General features: G+C 41.4%; 1 protein-coding gene and 1 long non-coding RNA gene across 4 annotated transcripts in view; both read left to right on the top strand.

The window, feature by feature from the left end:
* fndc7b (fibronectin type III domain containing 7b) overlaps positions 1-14,496 on the top strand; it is a 61,829-nt gene extending 47,333 nt beyond the window's left edge. Inside the window, exons 44-57 of the mRNA XM_087306270.1 lie at positions 749-1,009; positions 1,853-2,113; positions 2,198-2,458; positions 2,561-2,818; positions 2,921-3,184; positions 5,508-5,768; positions 5,909-6,169; positions 6,260-6,520; positions 6,602-6,862; positions 7,854-8,114; positions 9,151-9,438; positions 9,629-9,682; positions 9,934-9,996; positions 13,777-14,496. Of these exons, the coding sequence (XP_087162396.1) occupies positions 749-1,009; positions 1,853-2,113; positions 2,198-2,458; positions 2,561-2,818; positions 2,921-3,184; positions 5,508-5,768; positions 5,909-6,169; positions 6,260-6,520; positions 6,602-6,862; positions 7,854-8,114; positions 9,151-9,438; positions 9,629-9,682; positions 9,934-9,996; positions 13,777-14,078 (3,317 nt within the window). The 3' untranslated portion in view covers positions 14,079-14,496. The remainder of the gene's footprint in view (positions 1-748; positions 1,010-1,852; positions 2,114-2,197; positions 2,459-2,560; positions 2,819-2,920; positions 3,185-5,507; positions 5,769-5,908; positions 6,170-6,259; positions 6,521-6,601; positions 6,863-7,853; positions 8,115-9,150; positions 9,439-9,628; positions 9,683-9,933; positions 9,997-13,776) is intronic.
* Positions 14,497-15,448: 952 nt separating this feature from the next.
* On the top strand, positions 15,449-18,240 carry LOC147838131 (uncharacterized). 3 transcript variants are annotated; one of them, XR_015523010.1, is made up of 5 exons: positions 15,449-15,551; positions 15,954-15,999; positions 16,066-16,181; positions 16,274-16,295; positions 17,794-18,240. It is a non-coding gene; the product is annotated as an uncharacterized LOC147838131 (long non-coding RNA). The 3 variants fall into 3 exon arrangements; XR_015523011.1 differs by lacking the exon at positions 15,449-15,551 and adding an exon at positions 15,657-15,849; XR_015523009.1 differs by lacking the exon at positions 15,449-15,551 and having other exon boundaries at positions 15,904-15,999.
* Positions 18,241-19,518: the final 1,278 nt, after the last annotated feature.

Here is a 19,518-nt window from a genome sequence, read left to right as displayed (position 1 = left end):
GGGAGATCTGCAAATGGGAGAGACAAAAGCCACATGTAGGAGGGACTTTGGAAATGGACGTTAGGTTAAGACTAGAAGAGTTTGCAATTGTGGCTACTGAAAATGTGAACAACATGGTGTCATTTTTGTGATACCTTGCACTTAACTGTAGGGGATAGGTTCAGATTGGGTGTCGGTAGGGTATGTGTAGATGTTACTTTACATGAATCAGGACTGAGAAATGCTGGGTTACTGTAAGGGATAGGTTTACAGGTTTATTGTGTGTACAAGACATTAAATCAATCAATCAATCAATCAATCAATCAAACAATCAAAAGCCCCAGGACATTTGTACAGCCCACTTAGAGCTCAAACCCCACCCATTTGAAAGGGACCTGTCCATTGGAGATTTAGTTTAGTTTAGATAGACAGTTTATATCTAAATTGCTTTGACTGTGAAAAGTCAGTTGCAGAGCAGTCTCGGTATTGTCTCAGAAGTAACTGAATTGATTAGCTGTGATGACATCCTATAGTCTTGTGGACTTAGTGGCCATTTTAAGTCATGTGTGCATGAAGTGTGGCATTTGGGCTTGAGCCAGAATATACCAAGTATGTTGGTTGAAGCTAAAGTTTGCAGGGCATTAGCTCTTTAGAACAGCTTTAGACACCCCTTTTCTAGATAAAATAATAGTTTATCATATTTTGCTTTTTCTATTTTGTTTTAACACTGTGTTTTGTATAACAGATTATATGTTTTTGTCTTCTTAAGTTCCCTGTGCCCCAGTAGTTACTGTTACACAGCTTGACTGCTACACTGACTCTGTACTGCTGCAATGGAAACCCACCATTGGTTCAGTTTCATACACTGCTAATGCCAGAACAACACAGGGGCTGCTTTCCACCTGCTCTAGCAACTCTACTAACTGTAAATTGAGCAATCTGACTTGTGGACAAACATACAATGTTACCATGGTATCATATGATGGACATTGTCTAAGCAGACCTGGCACACCTCTGGCAGTGCCGTCAGGTAGGAAAAAGAAAATTACTTAATGCAACTTCCACATTTACATTTTACATTAACATTTAGTCATTTAGCGGATGCTTTTATCCAAAGCGACTTACAAATGAGGACAAGGAAGCAATTTACACAACTATAAGAGCAACAATGAATAAGTGCTATAGGCAAGTTTCAGGTCTGTAAAGTCTAAGAAGGAAAGTATTAGTATTTTTTTTTTTTTGGAGTACAGTTAGTGGTATATCCAGAGGCAATTGCAGATTAGGAAGTGAAGTGGAGACTAAAACGTTGAGTTTTTAGTCGTTTCTTGAAAACAGCGAGTGACTCTGCTGTTCTGATGCAGTTAGGGGGTTCATTCCACCAACTGGGCAGATTGAACGAGAGCGTTCGCGAAAGTGATTTCTTCCCTCTTTGGGATGGAACCACGAAGCGATGTTCATTCACAGAACGCAAGTTTCTGGAGAGCACATACATCTGCAGAAGTGAGAGCAGATAAGAAGGAGCAAGGCCAGAAGTCACTTTGTAGGCAAACATCAGAGCTTTGAATTTGATGCGAGCAGCAACTGGCAGCCAGTGCAAACGGATGAGCAACGGAGTGACATGTGCTCTTTTAGGTTCATTGAAGACCACACGTGCTGCTGTGTTCTGGTGCAGCAGGAGCACATGTCGCTTCCACTTCGTAAACCTACTTTTTTAAAAGCAAATTCACAGGAATGCAGGCATATGATGTTCTTTACTTTGTTTTTCCAAAAAAAAAATAGTAATCTATTGAAATAATTTAAACATTTTCTTAACAATGGCTCTTTAACATGCTTTATTCTCTCGCTCTCTCTTTTCCTCTCTCCCTGTGAACAGTACCCTGTCCACCCCAGAATGTGCTTTCAAATATGCTCTGCTCTTTAAGTTCTGCCAATGTGCAGTGGAGTCCAGCTATGGGAGCAGAATCCTATGAGGTGCATGCTATTAGTGCAAATGGCCTAACAAATGGATGCAACAGCACAAACACTTCCTGTGTTATGCCTAATCTTCAATGTGGCTCCGTTTACAACATCAGTGTGCTTGCCCTTGGTCATCACTGTAATGTGTCCAAGAGTGCAGTCACAACACTGCATTCAGGTGGGCAACTGCACAATACAACTGCAAACTCTCAAAGGCAATTTCAGAATACAATCCTAGGCATAATCTTCCATTTTTCCACAGTGCCATGTGTTCCCAGTCAAATTCATGCAAACCTGAGCTGTGGATCTGGTATGGTTGATGTGTCCTGGCAGCCTAGCCTGGGAGCTTTGTCTTACAACGCTGTCGCTCAGGGCAAAGGGGGCTTTGCATCATCCTGTAACAGCAGTGGAACCACTTGTAAATTGACTGATCTTCTGTGCGGACTCACTTACAGCATCAGTGTGTCGGCCTCTGATAATGTCTGCACCAGCGTACAGAGTAATAGCATAAGTCTGGACACAGGTGGGATGACTGATTGCAAATAATTTACTGATATTTACTTGAATACCCAATAAAACAAGCTAATTCCTGCTTGTCTATCCCATAACATTTGTCTCTGAGCAGTTCCATGTAAGCCACAGAAAGTCATCGGTCAAATGGAGTGCAGCAGCCACACTGGAATAGTGTCTTGGGAACAAGGGGAGCTCGTTGCTTCGTACCTGGTCTTCGCATCAAGTTCAGATGGGGACCAAAAGCATTGTACCAGTCCCACCACCAGCTGCAGATTACCCAGCCTCCATTGTGGCCAAACCTACAACCTCACAGTCACTGCCCAGGATAGTCAGTGTGACAGTCAAAATGCCCTTGCACAGTTACAATCAGGTTAGATGATTTTTTTTAACAATGTGATGTTTTATAAAGTTTTGGGATGAACATGCACAGATTATTGACAAGGCTAATTCATGATTGGCTCCTATCCCTCAGTTCCATGTCCACCTACCAGTGTGCAAGCATCTCTTATGTGCCTGTCTAACTCGGCCGCTGTAACTTGGCAAAGTGCCAGTGGGGCGCTGTCCTACCAGGCTGCGGGCATCACAGTAGATGGAGCCCAAAGAGCCTCCTGCAACAGCAATGTGACGCACTGTAACCTGGAGCACCTGAGCTGTGGACAGACATACAATATCTCTGTGCTTTCCATGGATCAAGCGTGCAGCAGTGAATATAGTTTGTTCACACAACTGACTACTGGTAAGTGGTAAACATTCATTTTGTTTTGCATTTGCAAAAACTGTGTTATTTTAAGGTTGTGTTTTTAAAAAGTCTAAACCAGCCCTACTGAAAAAAACAGCTTAAACAAGCCTAGGCTGGTTTTGGCTGGTCTACCAGGCTGGTTTTAGAGGGGTTTTGGCCATTTCCAGGCTGGTTTCCAGCCATTTCCAGCCTGGTATTAGCTGGTCAGGCTGGGAGATGACCAGCTAAAACCAGCTTGACCAGCCTAGCCAGGCTGGGAGATGACCAGCTTAAACCAGCTTGACCAGCCTAGCCAGGCTGGGAGCCCAGCCAAAACCATCTATGTCCAGCTTAAACCAAGCTGGTTTTAGCTGGATTTAGCTGGTCATTTTCCAGCCTGACCAGCTAAGACTAGGCTGGAAATGGCCAAAACCCCTCTTAAACCAGCCTGGTCGGCCAGCTAAAACCAGCCAACCAGCCTAGGCTGGTTCAAGCTGGATTTTTCAGCAGGGAGGGGTCTTCATTCTTGTACATTTTACTCCATTACTTGTTTAAACTCCTTGCTTGGGAGTAAATTCGGGTCTCGAAACATGTGCTTGAAAAATTACAATCAGGAGCGCAGGAGCAGGGTGACAAATGTCTGCAAGAAGGTAACTCTCTAGGACAGTGCTCACCAAACGTGTTCCTGCAGGGCCGGTGTCCTGCAGATTTTAGCTCCAACCCTAATCAAACACACCTGAACAAGCTAATCAAGGTCTTGCTAGGTATACTAGAAACATCCAGGCAGGTGTGTTGAGGCAAGTTGGAGCTAAACCCTGCAGGGACACCGGCCCTCCAGGATTAAGATTGGTGACCCCTGCTCTAGGAGCAGGTTGGAAACCCCAGATGGAACAACTGTAGCATTTTAAACAATCTCTTTGTTAGAATGGTAGCCACATGGCAACAACCACTTAAACTACGTTTCCAATGCATAGTATGGTAAGGTATGGTTCAGTGTGGTTTGGTTTGTTTGCATTAGCACTGCAGTTTAGTGAGTGTGATTTTGCCAAGGATGTGATCCTGGATTAATAATCTATTCGGGTCCTGCAACATCATTCCTGTTTTAAAATATAATCCACATCTAATCCCTACTCCTAAACCTAACTGAACTGTAAATTATTCCCAAAAATCAGAGGGGATTAATAGTTGGATAAGAGTGATGTAGAAGCATGCAATCTTAAGTAAGACTAAACTTAATATAAACTGTGAACTTATCCCTTAAATCTGATTGGATAATTAGGGTTGGGGTTGAATGTGGATTCAGGAACATGTCTAACATGGTCAAATCACACCAAACCAGTGGATTACCTCTTAAAAGGTGTAGTTGTGCCACTTCTACTGCTGTGACATCCTCATAAACGCAACATGTGGCACAAACCAACCATTAACACAGAGGCAACGGGTGGTACAATGATGGAATTCTTGAGCAGGGGCTGCTGACTATTTAAATATAGTGGGTTTAGTGTCTTGTGTCACAAATCTAATGATGTTGGTAGTGATGCTATTCTGAGAGCAGTCGATGATCAGCAGTTTTATACATCATCTTTTGGTAACAGTATTGCTTGCTTGGAACCTCACTTGAAGTGGTACTAAAACGTACCCGGGACATGGTTCACTCTCAAAAATAAAGGTACAAGAGCTGTCACTGGCGTGGTACCTTTTCAAAAGGTACATATTTGTACTTAAAGTGCATATATTGGTACGTCAAAGGTATATATTAGTAACTAAACATTGAATACTCTGCATTGAAAGCTCTGCTGTTTTTGTGCCACGTCAACCTTGTTTCCTATCAGAGTTTGCTTCAACATTATGCTCATTTTACTACCACAGCTTTAAGCATTACTTAACTCAACACACCAGTTTCATCGCTTCACAAATTCATGAATTCTCTTGTGTAGCATCATAGGATAACATATCATCCATCAAATACACACTTTAGAATCTCGCCGGAAGTAGTAGGTCATCCAGGTACTTCTTGATTATCGGTTTTTGAGTACTATGAATGCGGACGTACTATCTCGCGTACTGTTTTTAATGTACTATGGAAGTATTCAAACTAAACATTTCGAGAGGTGCACTTTTTTACTTTTTAGGCACTAATATGTACCCTTGGGGTATTAGTAAGGACCCTTTAAGTTTCAAATATTTACCTTTTAAATAGGTACCACTCCTGTGACAGCTCTTGTACCTTTACTTCTGAGTGTATGTAATGCAGTCAAAAATACCCCAGATGTAAACTGCCTACCCCTCAGGACCCTACACTTAATTTTAAAGATGGCTGAAATGTCTCTTTCTGTTTTAGCACCCTGTCCTCCTCAGGCTGTAAATGTGGTGGTGAACTGCTCTGCTGGCTCTATAGCCATCTCATGGTCAGCCAATCCAGATGCACAATCTTTTCGCGTGAAGGCAGTAAGCAGTGAAGGAACGTTCCTGTCCTGTAATTCCACCAGCACCACCTGCTCAATCTTTGGCTTGCCATGCGGAGAGTCTTATTCTGTCACTGTGACATCGGTTAGAGGAGACTGTGAGAGCCAGCCCAGCACAGCTGTTAATGTCACCTCAGGTAACTACACACAAATACGAGAAATCTACTAAAGTTGGGTGTGGATGGCATAGCTTGTTACAGCTTTTCACATTACACTGGATTATGATTATTATCTTACACCCATGAGGAAGTTAACAGCTTGTATTTGCGTGTTTTAGCTCCTTGTGTGCCTCAAGGAGAGGCAGGAAACCTGGACTGCATTACCAACTCAGTCTGGGTGACATGGTTAAAAGCAAAGGGGGCTTTGTCTTATTCTGTACTGGCTGTGGAAAAGCAAGGCGCTAACTCCAGCTGCTCAGCTTCAGCTCTGAACTGCAATGTTCCTGGCCTGCAATGTGGAGGAACGTACACCTTCTACGTCACTGCTCTGAATTCATTCTGTCAGAGCGGCCCTGGCACAAGCTTTCAGATTCAGACAGGTGCGAACACACTTAAATGAACCACCCATCAGTTAAACTCTGAGAGCTTTAAAGCCACCGGTCACTGATCCCTGTCATTTTTTTTTCCAGCTCCATGCTCTCTCACCTCCATCACTGCACACACTGACTGTTACAGTAGCCACATTACTGTTAGCTGGCAGCTGAATGACAGATCCTCATTGTATGTGGCCTCGGCTGAAGGAAATGACCATAGCATTTTGATGTGCAACAGCACAAGCACGTCCTGCGACCTCATTGGAGCCAGGTGTGGAATGCACTACACTATTATTGTCTCTGCGTCCTCTGACAAATGCAGCAGCTTGCGAAGCCCACCTTTCGAAATGAGCACAGGTATGCAACGCAATGGCGTATGGGATTTCAGATCATTGTGATGCACCTATGGTATAACCTCTCTGTTTAACTCTCTTCCAGCACCATGTGTTCCTCAAAATGTAGTACTTAATTCCATGTGCGACTCAAATGGCATGATGGCATCGTGGTCACCATCTCTGGTTGCCCAGTCATACTTGCTCACGGCCAGCAGTAGTGACGGAGATGTGCTGACCTGCAAAAGCACCACAAACAACTGCACCCTGCCTCACCTGCACTGCGGACAGGTTTACAATGTCAGCATAACTGCTTCTGATAACAACTGCACCAGCCCGGCCAGTCAGCAGGTCAACTTCCATACTGGTAAGACCACATACCAGTTTAAAGTCAAGATTTAAAAAAAAAATGTTGATTTGTTAAACCACTAAGAAGGTCGCTGGTTCGAGTCCTGGCTGGGCCAGTTTGCAGTTTGATGTTTTCCACCACCAGCTGAAAGAGATTTTGTCTCATAAAAGCATAATCCAGAGTAATTGGTGGTTCATTGTGCTGTAGACAAAAAATAAATAAACCAGGGACTAAGCCAAAATCAGTGACAGTGGATTTAAATGTGTACAGTACTGCACTCTTAACACTGGACAGCGGAGTTGAGGATCTACGTGCAGTAGGAGTAGTCAGGCAGGCAACGTTCAAGCAGGTAGCAAACAGGAGCATGAAAGTAATCCGAGTTCATAAACAAGCAAATGATCAGTTCAGGTGGCAAAGAATCAATAACGGGAAAACAAGGCAAGGATCTAAATGCAGAAACACTAGACAGGATTAACGCTTTGTAATGCTACAGGTTAACAACAAACAGGACTCAGCAAAGTGTGTGAGAAAGTTAGTGGTTTAAATAGTCTAGATAATAAGCTTCAGCTGTGTGTGTCAGTGTCTGAATGATTGTCAGCTGTGGCAGGAGTGATGACTGCATTCTGGGTATTGTAGTTCATGTCAGTGGCACATGTGTAGTTCTCCAGTGATTTGAAATTTATTGAAATGTACCTCTCGTTGGAAACAGCCCATATCTTTAGATTGAACTCTAACATGTCTTTCTCTTAGATTAAAACCCCTAAGGTTTCTTTCTTAATGCAATCCCACACAAAAGCATGCTAGGAACAACACATCCACCAACCAGATACATCAACACAATTCATCCATGTTGCCCAGCACAATAATCAATTACATTTCTTTTTTTACAGATTTAAGTGGATGAGTATAATTATATTAAACATTTTTGTCATGATGAACAAGCAGCAAAAATAATTTTGCGTCTTCATGTAAAATCTCCTACTCAGTGTATTTCTTCTTGTCTACTTAGTGCCTTGTGCGCCACCGAATTTGACTGTGGCAGTGCAGTGTGACACCAGGACTGCCACGCTCTCCTGGGGAAAGAGCCAAGGGTCTCTACAGTACTTCTCATGGGCCAAAACCCTAGATGGGCACACAATTTGCTGCAATACCACTAACACTTCCTGTAGCATTTCCGGACTGACATGTGGGATGCTCTACAACTTCACGGCGCTGTCTTCAGATGGAACCTGTAACAGCTCCCAGACTGCTTCAATCCAGAAGGGAGCAGGTATACAACTACAAATGCTTTATAACTTTACACAGTGCCAGTCCTAGACTTCTGGGGGGCCTTAGCAAAGCTTTCCCTGCTGAAAAATCCAGCTTAAACCAGCCTAGGCTGGTTGGCTGGTTTTAGCTGGTCGGCCAGGCTGGTTTTAGAGGGGTTTTGGCCATTTCCAGGCTGGTTTCCAGCCATTTCCAGCCTGGTCTTAGCTGGTCAGGCTGGGAGATGACCAGCTAAAACCAGCTTTACCAGCCTAGCCAGGCTGGGAGCCCAGCCAAAACCAGCTATGTCCAGCTTAAACCAGGCTGGTCAAGCTGGTTTTAGCTGGATTTAGCTGGTCATTTTCCAGCCAAATGGCCAAAACCCCTCTAAAACCAGCCTGGTTGACCAGCCAAAACCAGCCAACCAGCCTAGGAGAGAGATCAGATTTCAGAGGTGCCGGATCTGGCTTGTTCCGGCACAAATTTAGCCCTGGATTAGACTAATTTGGAGATAATATAGGAAGAGGGTACTAAATACCTAAAATGTATTTAGTTTGATAAAACAACGCTGCTTCTTCTCCATGGAATCACAAGCAGAAGAACCGGAAGTGGTGTACTGTGGCATAACAAAAGCTCTGCTGGTTTTGTGTCATGTCAACTTCGTTTCTTACCTGAGTTTGCTTCTACATTTCTCTCATTTCACTACCACAGCTTTCTCGCATATCGCTTGTCGAATGTAATGAATTCAGACATACTAGCTCTCATACGTTTTTAATGTACTATATACTACGGAAGTATGTAAATTTGAACGCAACGATAGTCAAACACTAGACATGCAATTATTGATCACCCCAATTAGTGGCTGTTTGAACACATTTTACCACTTCTGCGTTCACACTCCGGAAGTTTGTTGAAAGTGGACAAACTCTAAATGTTTCACACCCCATTCACACCTGTACTTAGCATGGTCCACTTAATATCATATCAATGAAAATGCATCTTAATACCAAGTGTAAACGGGTCCATATTAATAATGAACCATGTGCTGATGTTTCCTGCAGTGCCTTGTCCTCCGAGTAGCATGAGAGTGAGGACTCATCTAATGGACAATGCCACTCTAATCAGGGTCTACTGGAACTTTGTGGACTGTCCAAACGTTACATACCTTGTGCGAGTGACCGGCTACATCCAGCAAAACCCACAGACCAGCATGGACGTGTCCTCCTACTGGACAGATGTTAACTTCTTTGAGATTCCTGTGCCCTGCAGCACTTCTTACAATGTGACGGTCTTTGCACAAAACTCAGCTGGGATCAGCTCACCGTCTTACACTGTTACTGGAGTTACAGGTACCAGTCACACTTTTATAATTACAAACTTGGTAAAATATCAGTATGTGTCATGCCAAGCTATTAAAGGTAGCTTTTAAATCTAGATATACTGTATTAAATATAAAAGCATCTTCTCTTCCAAAGAACTAACAACATTTCAAGACCTTAAATGTACAGAACTATTGCTATAAAAAATTTTTTTTTGCAGCACCCTGTCTGCCAATGAATGTCACTTTTACAGCTAATAATTCCTCGACCACAGGTGATCTATCTATCTATCTATCTATCTATCTATCTATCTATCTATCTATCTATCTATCTATCTATCTATCTATCTATCTATCTATCTATCTATCTATCTATCTATCTATCTGTCTGTCTGTCTGTCTGTCTGTCTGTCTGTCTGTCTGTCTGTCTGTCTGTCTGTCTGTCTGTCTGTCTGTCTGTTTATTTATTTAACCTTGAATGTGCAAAACCAAAACTATTTTACCTATTTAGGCACATATTTTACAGGTCAAACCTTAAACCGTCGAAGAAGGCATCTACAGCTTGCACGGATGAATGCAGAACTGATCGGTAAGATCTACAGACTATTTATTCACAGATTTCTGCACAATAATTAAGAGCAGTTAAATCAGATATTTTTGATGTTTGTATGGTTTAAAAACAAGACGTCACATTTTAAAATTATATTATTTATTCATTTTTCACACTCATGTCTCCTCAATTCCCTGAGACATTTGTTCTCCTTCAGAACACAAATGAAGGTATTTTAGATTAGATCTGAGAGCTCCCTCATCCTCCATAGACAGCAGTCCAGAGTGTCATGATCACTAGCAATCTAGCCTGTGTAGATCGCTGGAGAACTTCACATATGCCACTTTATTGAACTTCAACTCCCATCATGCACCTCAGACACACCAGTTCCTGATTCACCCTGATTACAAACATATGGAAGCTCATGATGGAGTAATCAGATCTAAAAAGCATACACATACAGACTTTGAGTCTTGTTTCTGTTTGGAGTATTACTTAAGCGTTATCCTTGTCTTGCCTGCCCGTGTTTTTGACCTTTTCCTTGTTTATTGTTTTATGTTGTTTTGCCGCCTGGCCTGACTATTTGCCTTATTTTTGTGTAAATATAGCCTTTTCTTATATTGGTGTATATATACAAAGTTTCATTTGACTGTAATTAATAGCTGGAAAGCACTAATAAAGATCATCATTAATAGGCAAGGCAAGCACATTTCATACACAGTGTATAATAGTATATTATTATAAATCTTAATATGTATCTTAGCTGAATTTTGTGGGGTTTAAACCACTTTCTTACAGTAGCCGGTCAAGCTGGTCTTAAGGTGAGGACGCACCAAGCAAATTGCTGGCTGTTAGGTCATCAGTGAGCAATTGTCAGGTTAATTTGTTTGGTGTGCTCTTGTTGGGTCAAATCAAATTGGTCTGATTCAGCATGTTGAATCTGCATCGGCTGTCTCTGTCCACACACAAACCTTTTTTGCTTTTCTACGTGGTTTGGCTGTTCACAGGTGATTGAAATCAAATCTTTCTGAAACCTTCGTCCAGGGTGAAGAATTCCCAAAACTCTGGGTACAGTGTGTTTATGTGGACACTACAACTGGAGTTTTCACTTCAGGACATCAGTATGTGTGTGGTTTTCTTATTTTTGATTGAACAACACAGCTAGGTTCACACCAAATGCGGAAGATGCGATTAAGGCAAGTTTGCACGTTTACAGCGAACGCATTGTTCACACCATGGGATGGTAATTCACCTCTGTTCTCAGGCTTGCATTGACTTGTAAACATTGCACTTAATTCTAGCAAATACTTAATTATACATTTGGTGTTAACCCACCCTCCTTCCCTCTATTTCCTCGCTTTCCATTAACAATCCTTTAACCCATTCTTCACTCCTAGGTTGAATCGGGGCTCCTATCACTCTACAAAAATATTACAGCGACGGTACCCCCACTCTGAGTTTCTGGGCATCATCGTAGGACACCCGATCAACCTACCTATCTGTTGACTGTTTTTCCGCTTACTACCCTTTCCCTCCCACATAGCAGAATTTCTCTGGCCCAGCTCTGGCCCACACAATCAGGTTTTGCTTGGCCCACATGCCGCAGTGAATTACGGTACATGACTGGACCAAATCTGGCTTCCAGACAAGGGCCAAACACGGATCATATCTGGGCCAAGTCTCAGCCAAGTTAATAACTCATAACTGGGCCTGAACTGGGCCAGATAGGTTGATGTGTCACGATTGCAATGAAATTGATAAACCCATGGAGTGATGCGCTTTAGGCACACTATGGGCACGCTTTTTCTCAAAGTGACCTGATTGGTGGAATTTTTTTTCTTTACTCAAAAATGATTTTAGTGTATTTTAAATGTGGGTCAAGACTGGCCAAACTCACATGGCCCACTTATCAAATTTTTAAATCTGGGCCAAATACTACGTTTTTCATCTGGCCCAAATCTTGTGTGCCGCCTTAATGCTGTATGCCAGTGCCGGATGAATGCCTGCTGTGCCAGCTTTTTGCCAAATCTGGGCCAGAATTCTTTGCTACTAGAGCTTTATCCCACTGTTCTCTTACCATCCCTACAATAAAGTCCAGCTCAAACTGTTGCGTGGTCCATTCTGGTGAAAGTGCATTTGTGCATTTTCTTGTAGACAGACATTTTTTTTAAACAAAGTAGGAGAAAACTTAGTTCATAAAAATATCTGTGAATGTGTGGACATGGCCTGACCAGCAACAAATCAGAGTGTGACAGCAAAGGCTGTTCTGGTTCCCTTTGTGGAATAAAAAAAACAGCTGCTGCTACCCATGAAAGACTCACTTCTTGTGCAGTCACCGAACACACTCATCACATTTCAATAGTTTGTTTTGGTCCAGACTGGACCAGACATGTGCTAACAACACAGTTGTTTTTTGTCAGCACTATTTTTTTTACCATCGGCTCAGTGTATTCTGGGCTTTACCAGGCTGAGAGACCAGCTAAAACCACCCAGATAGCAAAATTTCTCTGGCCCAGCTCTGGCCCACACAATCAGGTTTTGCTTGGCCCACATGCCGCAGTGAATTACGGTACATGACTGGACCAAATCTGGCTTCCAGACAAGGGCCAAACACGGACCATATCTGGGCCAAGTCTCAGCCAAGTTTATAACTCATAACTGGGCCTGAACTGGGCCAGATAGGTTGGTGTGTCACGATTGCAATGAAAGTGATAAACCTTTAGGTTAGTGATATTTAGTGATGCGCTTTAGGCACACTCTGGGCACGCTTTTTCTCAAAGTGACCTGATTGGTAGAATTTTTTTTCTTTACTCAAAAATGATTTTAGTGTATTTTAAATGTGGGTCAAGACTGGGCAAACTCACATGGCCCACTTATCAAATTTTTAAATCTGGGCCAAATACTACGTTTTTCATCTGGCCCAAATCTTGTGTGCTGCCTTAAAGACGGTGCCACCTCTGCCAAACCCGGGCCATGTTTGGCCCACATGCTGTATGCCAGTGCCGGATGAATGTCTGCTGTGCCAGCTTTATGCCAAATCTGGGCCAGAATTCTTTGCTACTAGGGCATCTACTTCCAGCATAAAACATGACCAGCCAACCAGCTGTCACACCCTCAGCTTGTTCCTGTCACTGCTCTCCCTCACCATTCACCACACACCACACCTGTGAACTATCATCTGATTACTGATCACCTGCACCCGCTATCACCTATGCACTATAAAGACTCACCTCATTTATCCAATTGAAGTCAGATGGTTCTCCTCATCAGCTCTCCCTCTTGTATACCTCCGTGGATGCTCTTCTTCTCCTGTGGATGCAAACACCTGCTTAAGGGAAGTGACTAAAGCTATGTTGGTGTCTGAAGATCTGATACTTGCCATTTGAACTGTGTTTGAGATCGCTCTCCCTCTGCTACATTACTTTACATTACATTGCTTTATCTCTTAGCATTTGTTGCATTGCACAAATAAATACCCTTAGATTTATCCATCTTTGTCTTCTTTGTGTGACCGTGACACCAGCGTAGGTTTTTTGTCAGAATATAGTTGAATAAAGTAGTTATTTTTGTTTTTTTTTCCCCTACAAAATAATTATTATGGCCACATAGCATGACAACTAAACCACTAAAGTCACATGGAATTTTGAGGATGTTTATATTATTCTGGACTTCCTGTCAATGGGGGATGAAGCTCTCAGCTTTTATCGAAAATATCTTCATTTGTATTATGAAGATGAGCAATAGTCTTGGGGAGACTGGAACAAAATAGGGGAAGTAATTAATCAGAATTACAATTTTGCTCATTTCTGTCCTCTACAGACACACTGCCGGCGCCCGAACTGAAGGGTGTCCATGTGGCGGGACAGTCCCTGCATGTGGAGTGGTCTCAGATCTCAGGAGCCGAGTCCTACACCCTCATCGTCACAGAAGTCACCCCGTCTCCACCCGCAGAGAAGATCCTGTCCATCTACAAGACCGAGACCGCTACTGTGACTGACCTGAAACCGGCATCACTGTACTGCGTCAGCGTGTCTGCCAAAGATGGAGCAATCCAGAGCGAATATTCCAGACCCGTGTGTGTCTTCACTGAGGCCTGCAGGGTCAACTGTACAGCAATGTAGACACAAGTACAACACAAATGCACGTCCTACTGTGAACTAGCATATGCGCTATCTTAAATTTCATACTGAACCCAACATCAAAATCAAACTGTGCTGTCAGAAAATAATCTAACTTAAAATTCTTGACTGATTCTGTTCTTTATAATCAAATATCATATATTTTAAATATCATAATCAAATGAATGATTGAAGTTTTGTAGTGTAAAATATAATAATCATTTATGCTGATTGAAAAATATTATGTGATGTGTCTTAATCCCGAAATTGCATTGATTGTCCATAGAAATCTGCTGTAACGACTTATTGCAATGAAGGTTTTGTATTTATCTTCAGAAGTCCATTTCTGTAACTAGATCTTTAGGTGATTCAATCAAGAATGTTTATTTAGCTAGATCAAATAAATGGTTAATTTATCCAATTTATTTTTAAACCATATATTGTATTTTCTATAACAGTATGTAGCATTATTATTAATCTGCAATAGTCTTTTTGTGCATAGTCCTATGAAAGAATTAAAGTCTGTGAATGAAAAAACATTGTTTCAAATGATGACTCAATATGTATTCATAGCATGTCAAACCAACAATCAAAGATCACAGATTATAGCCTAGGATTTCAGCAATCTTTTAGGATTTCCCAAATTTGTCCCAGATGACAAAATCATGGCTGAAATCTCAGTGTGAGCAGGGCTTAAGCTAGAGTGCATGAAAGATCGTTTATTTCTGCCAACACATATCACTTTTATTTAATTATAACAGCTTACATCAGACATTTTTTTTTAACAAATCGTACATATTATTGTGTGTTTTTCAATGCAAGTGCTTATATTTATATTAGCGAGCCTTTGTTATAGTATAGATACGGGCGGTCAAATGAGAAGTTTGGGGGGCGTGATTGATTTCATGTACAAGCTTTGATTGGAAGCTTGATTCCGCAGCTCCTCCTCTGGCTCCATCAGGCAGTCCTTCTGCGCATGCACAGGCTCCAATTTCAGCAGTTTTTTTGCGACAGTCTGTACCCGTCAAGGTGTTCAATGGGAAAAGGAGATGTCTCGTAGTCCATATTTTTGAGAGGGTGCTCGCTGCAGAGCCATTTGAGCAGAGCTGAGCTCCAGCGAGGGGGAGCATGAGCTCTCGCTCCTCCTCCTGTAAGCTGTTTTAATGCGTACGCCAACCCCACCCCTAACCCTACCCCCAGTGACATCACTCGTAGAAGAAGTGCAAAAAAGGTGGAGCTCAAGCTCCCCCTCGCTGGAGCTCAGCTCGCCCAAATGGCTCTGCAGCGAGCACCACTTGATATTTTTTACACTCATTGGTAAGGACCTGAGTTAGCTAGACAGTAGAGGGCAGTAACGCTGCCAAAGAATAAAAGGACATTGAAGAAGAAGAGAACGTAAACATGGTGGATTGAATCCATACTCAACGAGATTTGGCTGTGGAGTACGTACTCTTTTGTAGAGTATGTGCTCGTTAAGTAAGTACTTATTGCAATTGAGTACCTACTCATTTAGTATGTGGTTTTGAACACTACAGACAACTTAGCTTACCCAATTCCCCTATAGCACATGTGTTTGGACCATGAGGGAACTAGAGCACATGGAGGAAACCCATACCAACATGGGGAGAACATGCAGACTCCACACAAATGCCAACTGGCCCACCCTGGGTTTAAACCAGCAACATTCCTGCTGTGTGGCAACAGTGCTAACCACTGAGCCACCGTGCCACCCTATTATCCACCATTATTAGTTAATCAGTTCACCTGTTCTTTGGTAGTTAACATCTTGATTTGCTCCCTATATATTCAACTTTGAGTTTTCAGTGCTGTGCTGGTTTATGGTGTGTTTGGTAAGCTGTGCTGTTCTGCCTTTTGTAGAGCAAGCTTGTCCTGTCAAGTTCTATTGTGTCTTTTCTTCAACAGGGTAAGTTTTATTTTATTATATATATTTTATTCTTTAATGAAAAGCTGAGATGTTCCTGCTCTCTAGCTCAAGAGCTGTAACACCTTTTGACACGCTTACAAACCACGACCTGTAAAATTTCATCAATTTTCAAGATGAGGGTGCTGGAGACACTAGGTGTTGTTTTGCTGACTCTAACTCAGGTAAACTTATGATTCTTTATAAACTGTATGTATGAATATCTATGAATAATTCTTTAAGTGTGTTTGTTTGTGTGTTTTTTTTTTCATTGTAGACACTGAGCACCCTGAAACAAGGTAAGTTTAAAAAAATACAAATAAAATAAACTGTCACATTCACTTTTTTTTTTATTTATTTTTTTATTATTACTTTTTAATGTCTAACATTTTCGTTCACCCTGTAAATAACTGTTGCAAATAAAAGGCAGAATCCTAACACCGGATTTATTAAGAAAATGGTCAGGCAGGCAGGGGTCAAAAGCCAGCAATGTGCTATATGCACCGGGACTCTTAATTTTCAGCCAGGCAGCCCAAGGGCTTCCAGTGAATTTATTCATTTATTTTCTTGTCGGCTTAGTCCCTTTATTAATCCGGGGTCGCCACAGCGGAATGAACCGCCAACTTATCCAGCAAGTTTTTACGCAGCGGGCGCCCTTCCAGCCGCAACCCATCTCTGGGAAACATCCACACACACACTCATACCCTACGGACAATTTAGCCTACCCTGTATTTTTATTCACCTGTATATATAATGTATATATAATGCGGTACAGGTATAATTCACCTGTACCGCATGTCTTTGGACTGTGGGGGAAACCGGAGCACCCAGAGGAAACGAAGGCAGGGAGAACAGCACTACCTACTGCGCCACTGCTTCGCCCTATCCAGTGAACTGTCTTTCCATTACAAAATTGTCATGTTTAAAATCTGATTTCTTTAAAAAATCTGCTCTCTTTTTTTCCAATTCCTAGATGATATGAAGTGGGTCTCAGATTGGACAAGAAGCGCTCCATTAAATTTCAGTTCCCCCACCATGTCTTTAAAATATGAGTTTATTTTACCCCAGTATTTACAAGGGAATTTCTGCGCTAGCCTGTTGCTACTGATGGCGCTAGTGGTTATGATGATCTTTCATCTCGTTTTACGCTTGAACAACTAAATGAATGCTGAATGTTGAATGCTGAATGAAGTCTGTTTAACTGAACGTGTTGTAATTACAATACAACATCGAAGCTGTAAAAACCTTGTGAAATTGAAAGTAGTCACATCAAGCTTTCAGCGGAAGTTTATTGTTGGACTTAAAACTCTAGCAGTGCATAGAGCCCATTGAATGTAGGGTCATTTAAACCTGTTTAGAAGTCCCCAAACATACATGATTATTGCATACTTTACGTGTGGTATGAGTTGATGTTTTTGTAAAAACATTCTTACAATCACAGCATGCATCAATTTGAATGAGACCAAGTGTTTGTCCAGTCAAATTTTAGATCTTCATGAAGAGAAATGTTATGAATGAGTGAAAGTACATTGTGTGTGTGTGTGTGTTTTATTTATTCAAATCACACATTACAAATTTAGCAATAGTTCTCATGGCATATTTCTAGTCTTTCACAGTCAAAATCACTCTATTTAGGGACACCCCCCCCCCCCCCAATATTTATTAAGTTTTTAATACTTTGATGCTATTCTTCAAACCAATATGCTTTTAATCAATGAGTTTGTAATTAAGAACCTGTTTACTTTTATTGCTTCTAACTAGAATGTGACTTTAATGAGGGATCTCTTTCTTTTTCAGAATGCAACATTACGTCAATATCCTCTCCTTCACCATCATCACTGTTGATTCAATGGAACCAACTTCCGGGAGCAACAAGTTATGTTTTGAGCGTTCGTGATGTGGACAGCAAAAAAATGTGGGCCGTGCTCCCTGGGAGTATGTCAAAGGCAGTGGTCTCTTCTTTGAAGATGGGGATATTGTACACTGTCAAGCTTGAAGGGTTTGTTCATTATGCTGCTTTGTGTGGTGATACAAAAATGGCAAGAACGGATAATTTGCAATTTTCGAATTAGTGCTGGGCAAAGATTAATTGTGATTAATTGCATCCAAAATAAAAGTCTGTTTTGACATTGTGTCTACAGTGTGCGCATAATGCACATAATTGAGAATGTTTGTTTACATTTAGACCTGTGTATATGACACTGTACATGACGATAAACAAATTTGAATATCTATCTAACAAAATGGTTTTGTTTCTATGTCACTCATGTGAACTACATATCCCATCATACTCTGCATTTACACACCAGTTTCAAATTCACTCAGATTACACGTGCACACATACAGCTGAAGGAGATTATGCTTACTTTTTGGGACTGTAAACACACCTTTTATTCACACATTTGTTGCTGAGTCATGTTAGTGTTACAATTCTAAGCGGCTTCCATAGTTTTTGGCTTTTTTTTTAATGGGATTATTTATATTGTATCTTGATTTATTTTATTTTTTGCCATCTGCATTAGTCTTTTATCCTGTTATACAGATGATTACGCTCTTGGATTTAGCGGTGGGCAGAGCGAGGCTTCATGAAGCAAATGTGTTAAAGCTTTGAAATGTTTCAAAACCTGTCTCTACAGTGGTCATTTTTTATATATTGCTCTGGAACCGCTTCAGCAAGAAACAGTTATGCAAATTGGGGGGAGCTATCAGTTATTGGGGGAGGGAGGGAGGGTATGAATGAGATTGTACAAATTCATTACGAATTAACCACTTAATCAAAAAGGTATGAATTGTCGTGAGATATATCACCATAGTGTTGCAGAATTCACACAACAATTGCATGAATTTATCATGCAGCCCTAACCAGTGCAATAAATTACTTTTATTCTATGTCAAGCATTTGTGTTTTGCATGCACAGGATGTTTATAGATGGGGCTTAACTATCTTTATGCAAATAAGAAGCAGACATTTACCAAGGTTTTCAGTCATTTATAGTGTTTTAATTGAATGTCTAAATGTTTGCTGCTTGACTTTTTTCATCCTGAATTAGATTGAAAGTGAATCGGGAATATATTGATTACCTGTCACTTTTCATTAAAAAGGTTGATCATTAAATAGGTTTCTCTAGGTCTTCATTATCTGTTAACTAATTAACTAATTGTATATTCATTCTTTTCTTTTCGGCTTAGTCCCTTTATTAGTGTGGGGTCGCCACAGCGGAATCAAGCGCCAACTCATCCAGCATATTTTTTACGCAGTAGATGCCCTTCCAGCTGCAACCCATCTCTGGGAAACATCCATACACACTCATTCTCACACACATTCGGCATGTCTTTGTGTCGAGAACCAGAGCACCCGGAGGAAACCCACGCGAAAGCGGGGAGAACATGCAAACTCCACACAGAAATGCCAACTGACCCAGCCGAGGCTCAAACCAGCGACCTTCTTGCTGTTAGGCAACAGCACTACCTACTGCGCCTAATTGGATATTAGTCAATAATAAATTGCAACAAAAACTATTT

This window comes from Danio rerio, chromosome 23, assembly GCF_052040795.2.
Source record: "Danio rerio strain M-AB ecotype USA chromosome 23, GRCz13ab, whole genome shotgun sequence".
NCBI lineage: Eukaryota > Metazoa > Chordata > Actinopteri > Cypriniformes > Danionidae > Danio > Danio rerio.
This window is presented reverse-complemented; position numbering and strand designations above follow the sequence as displayed.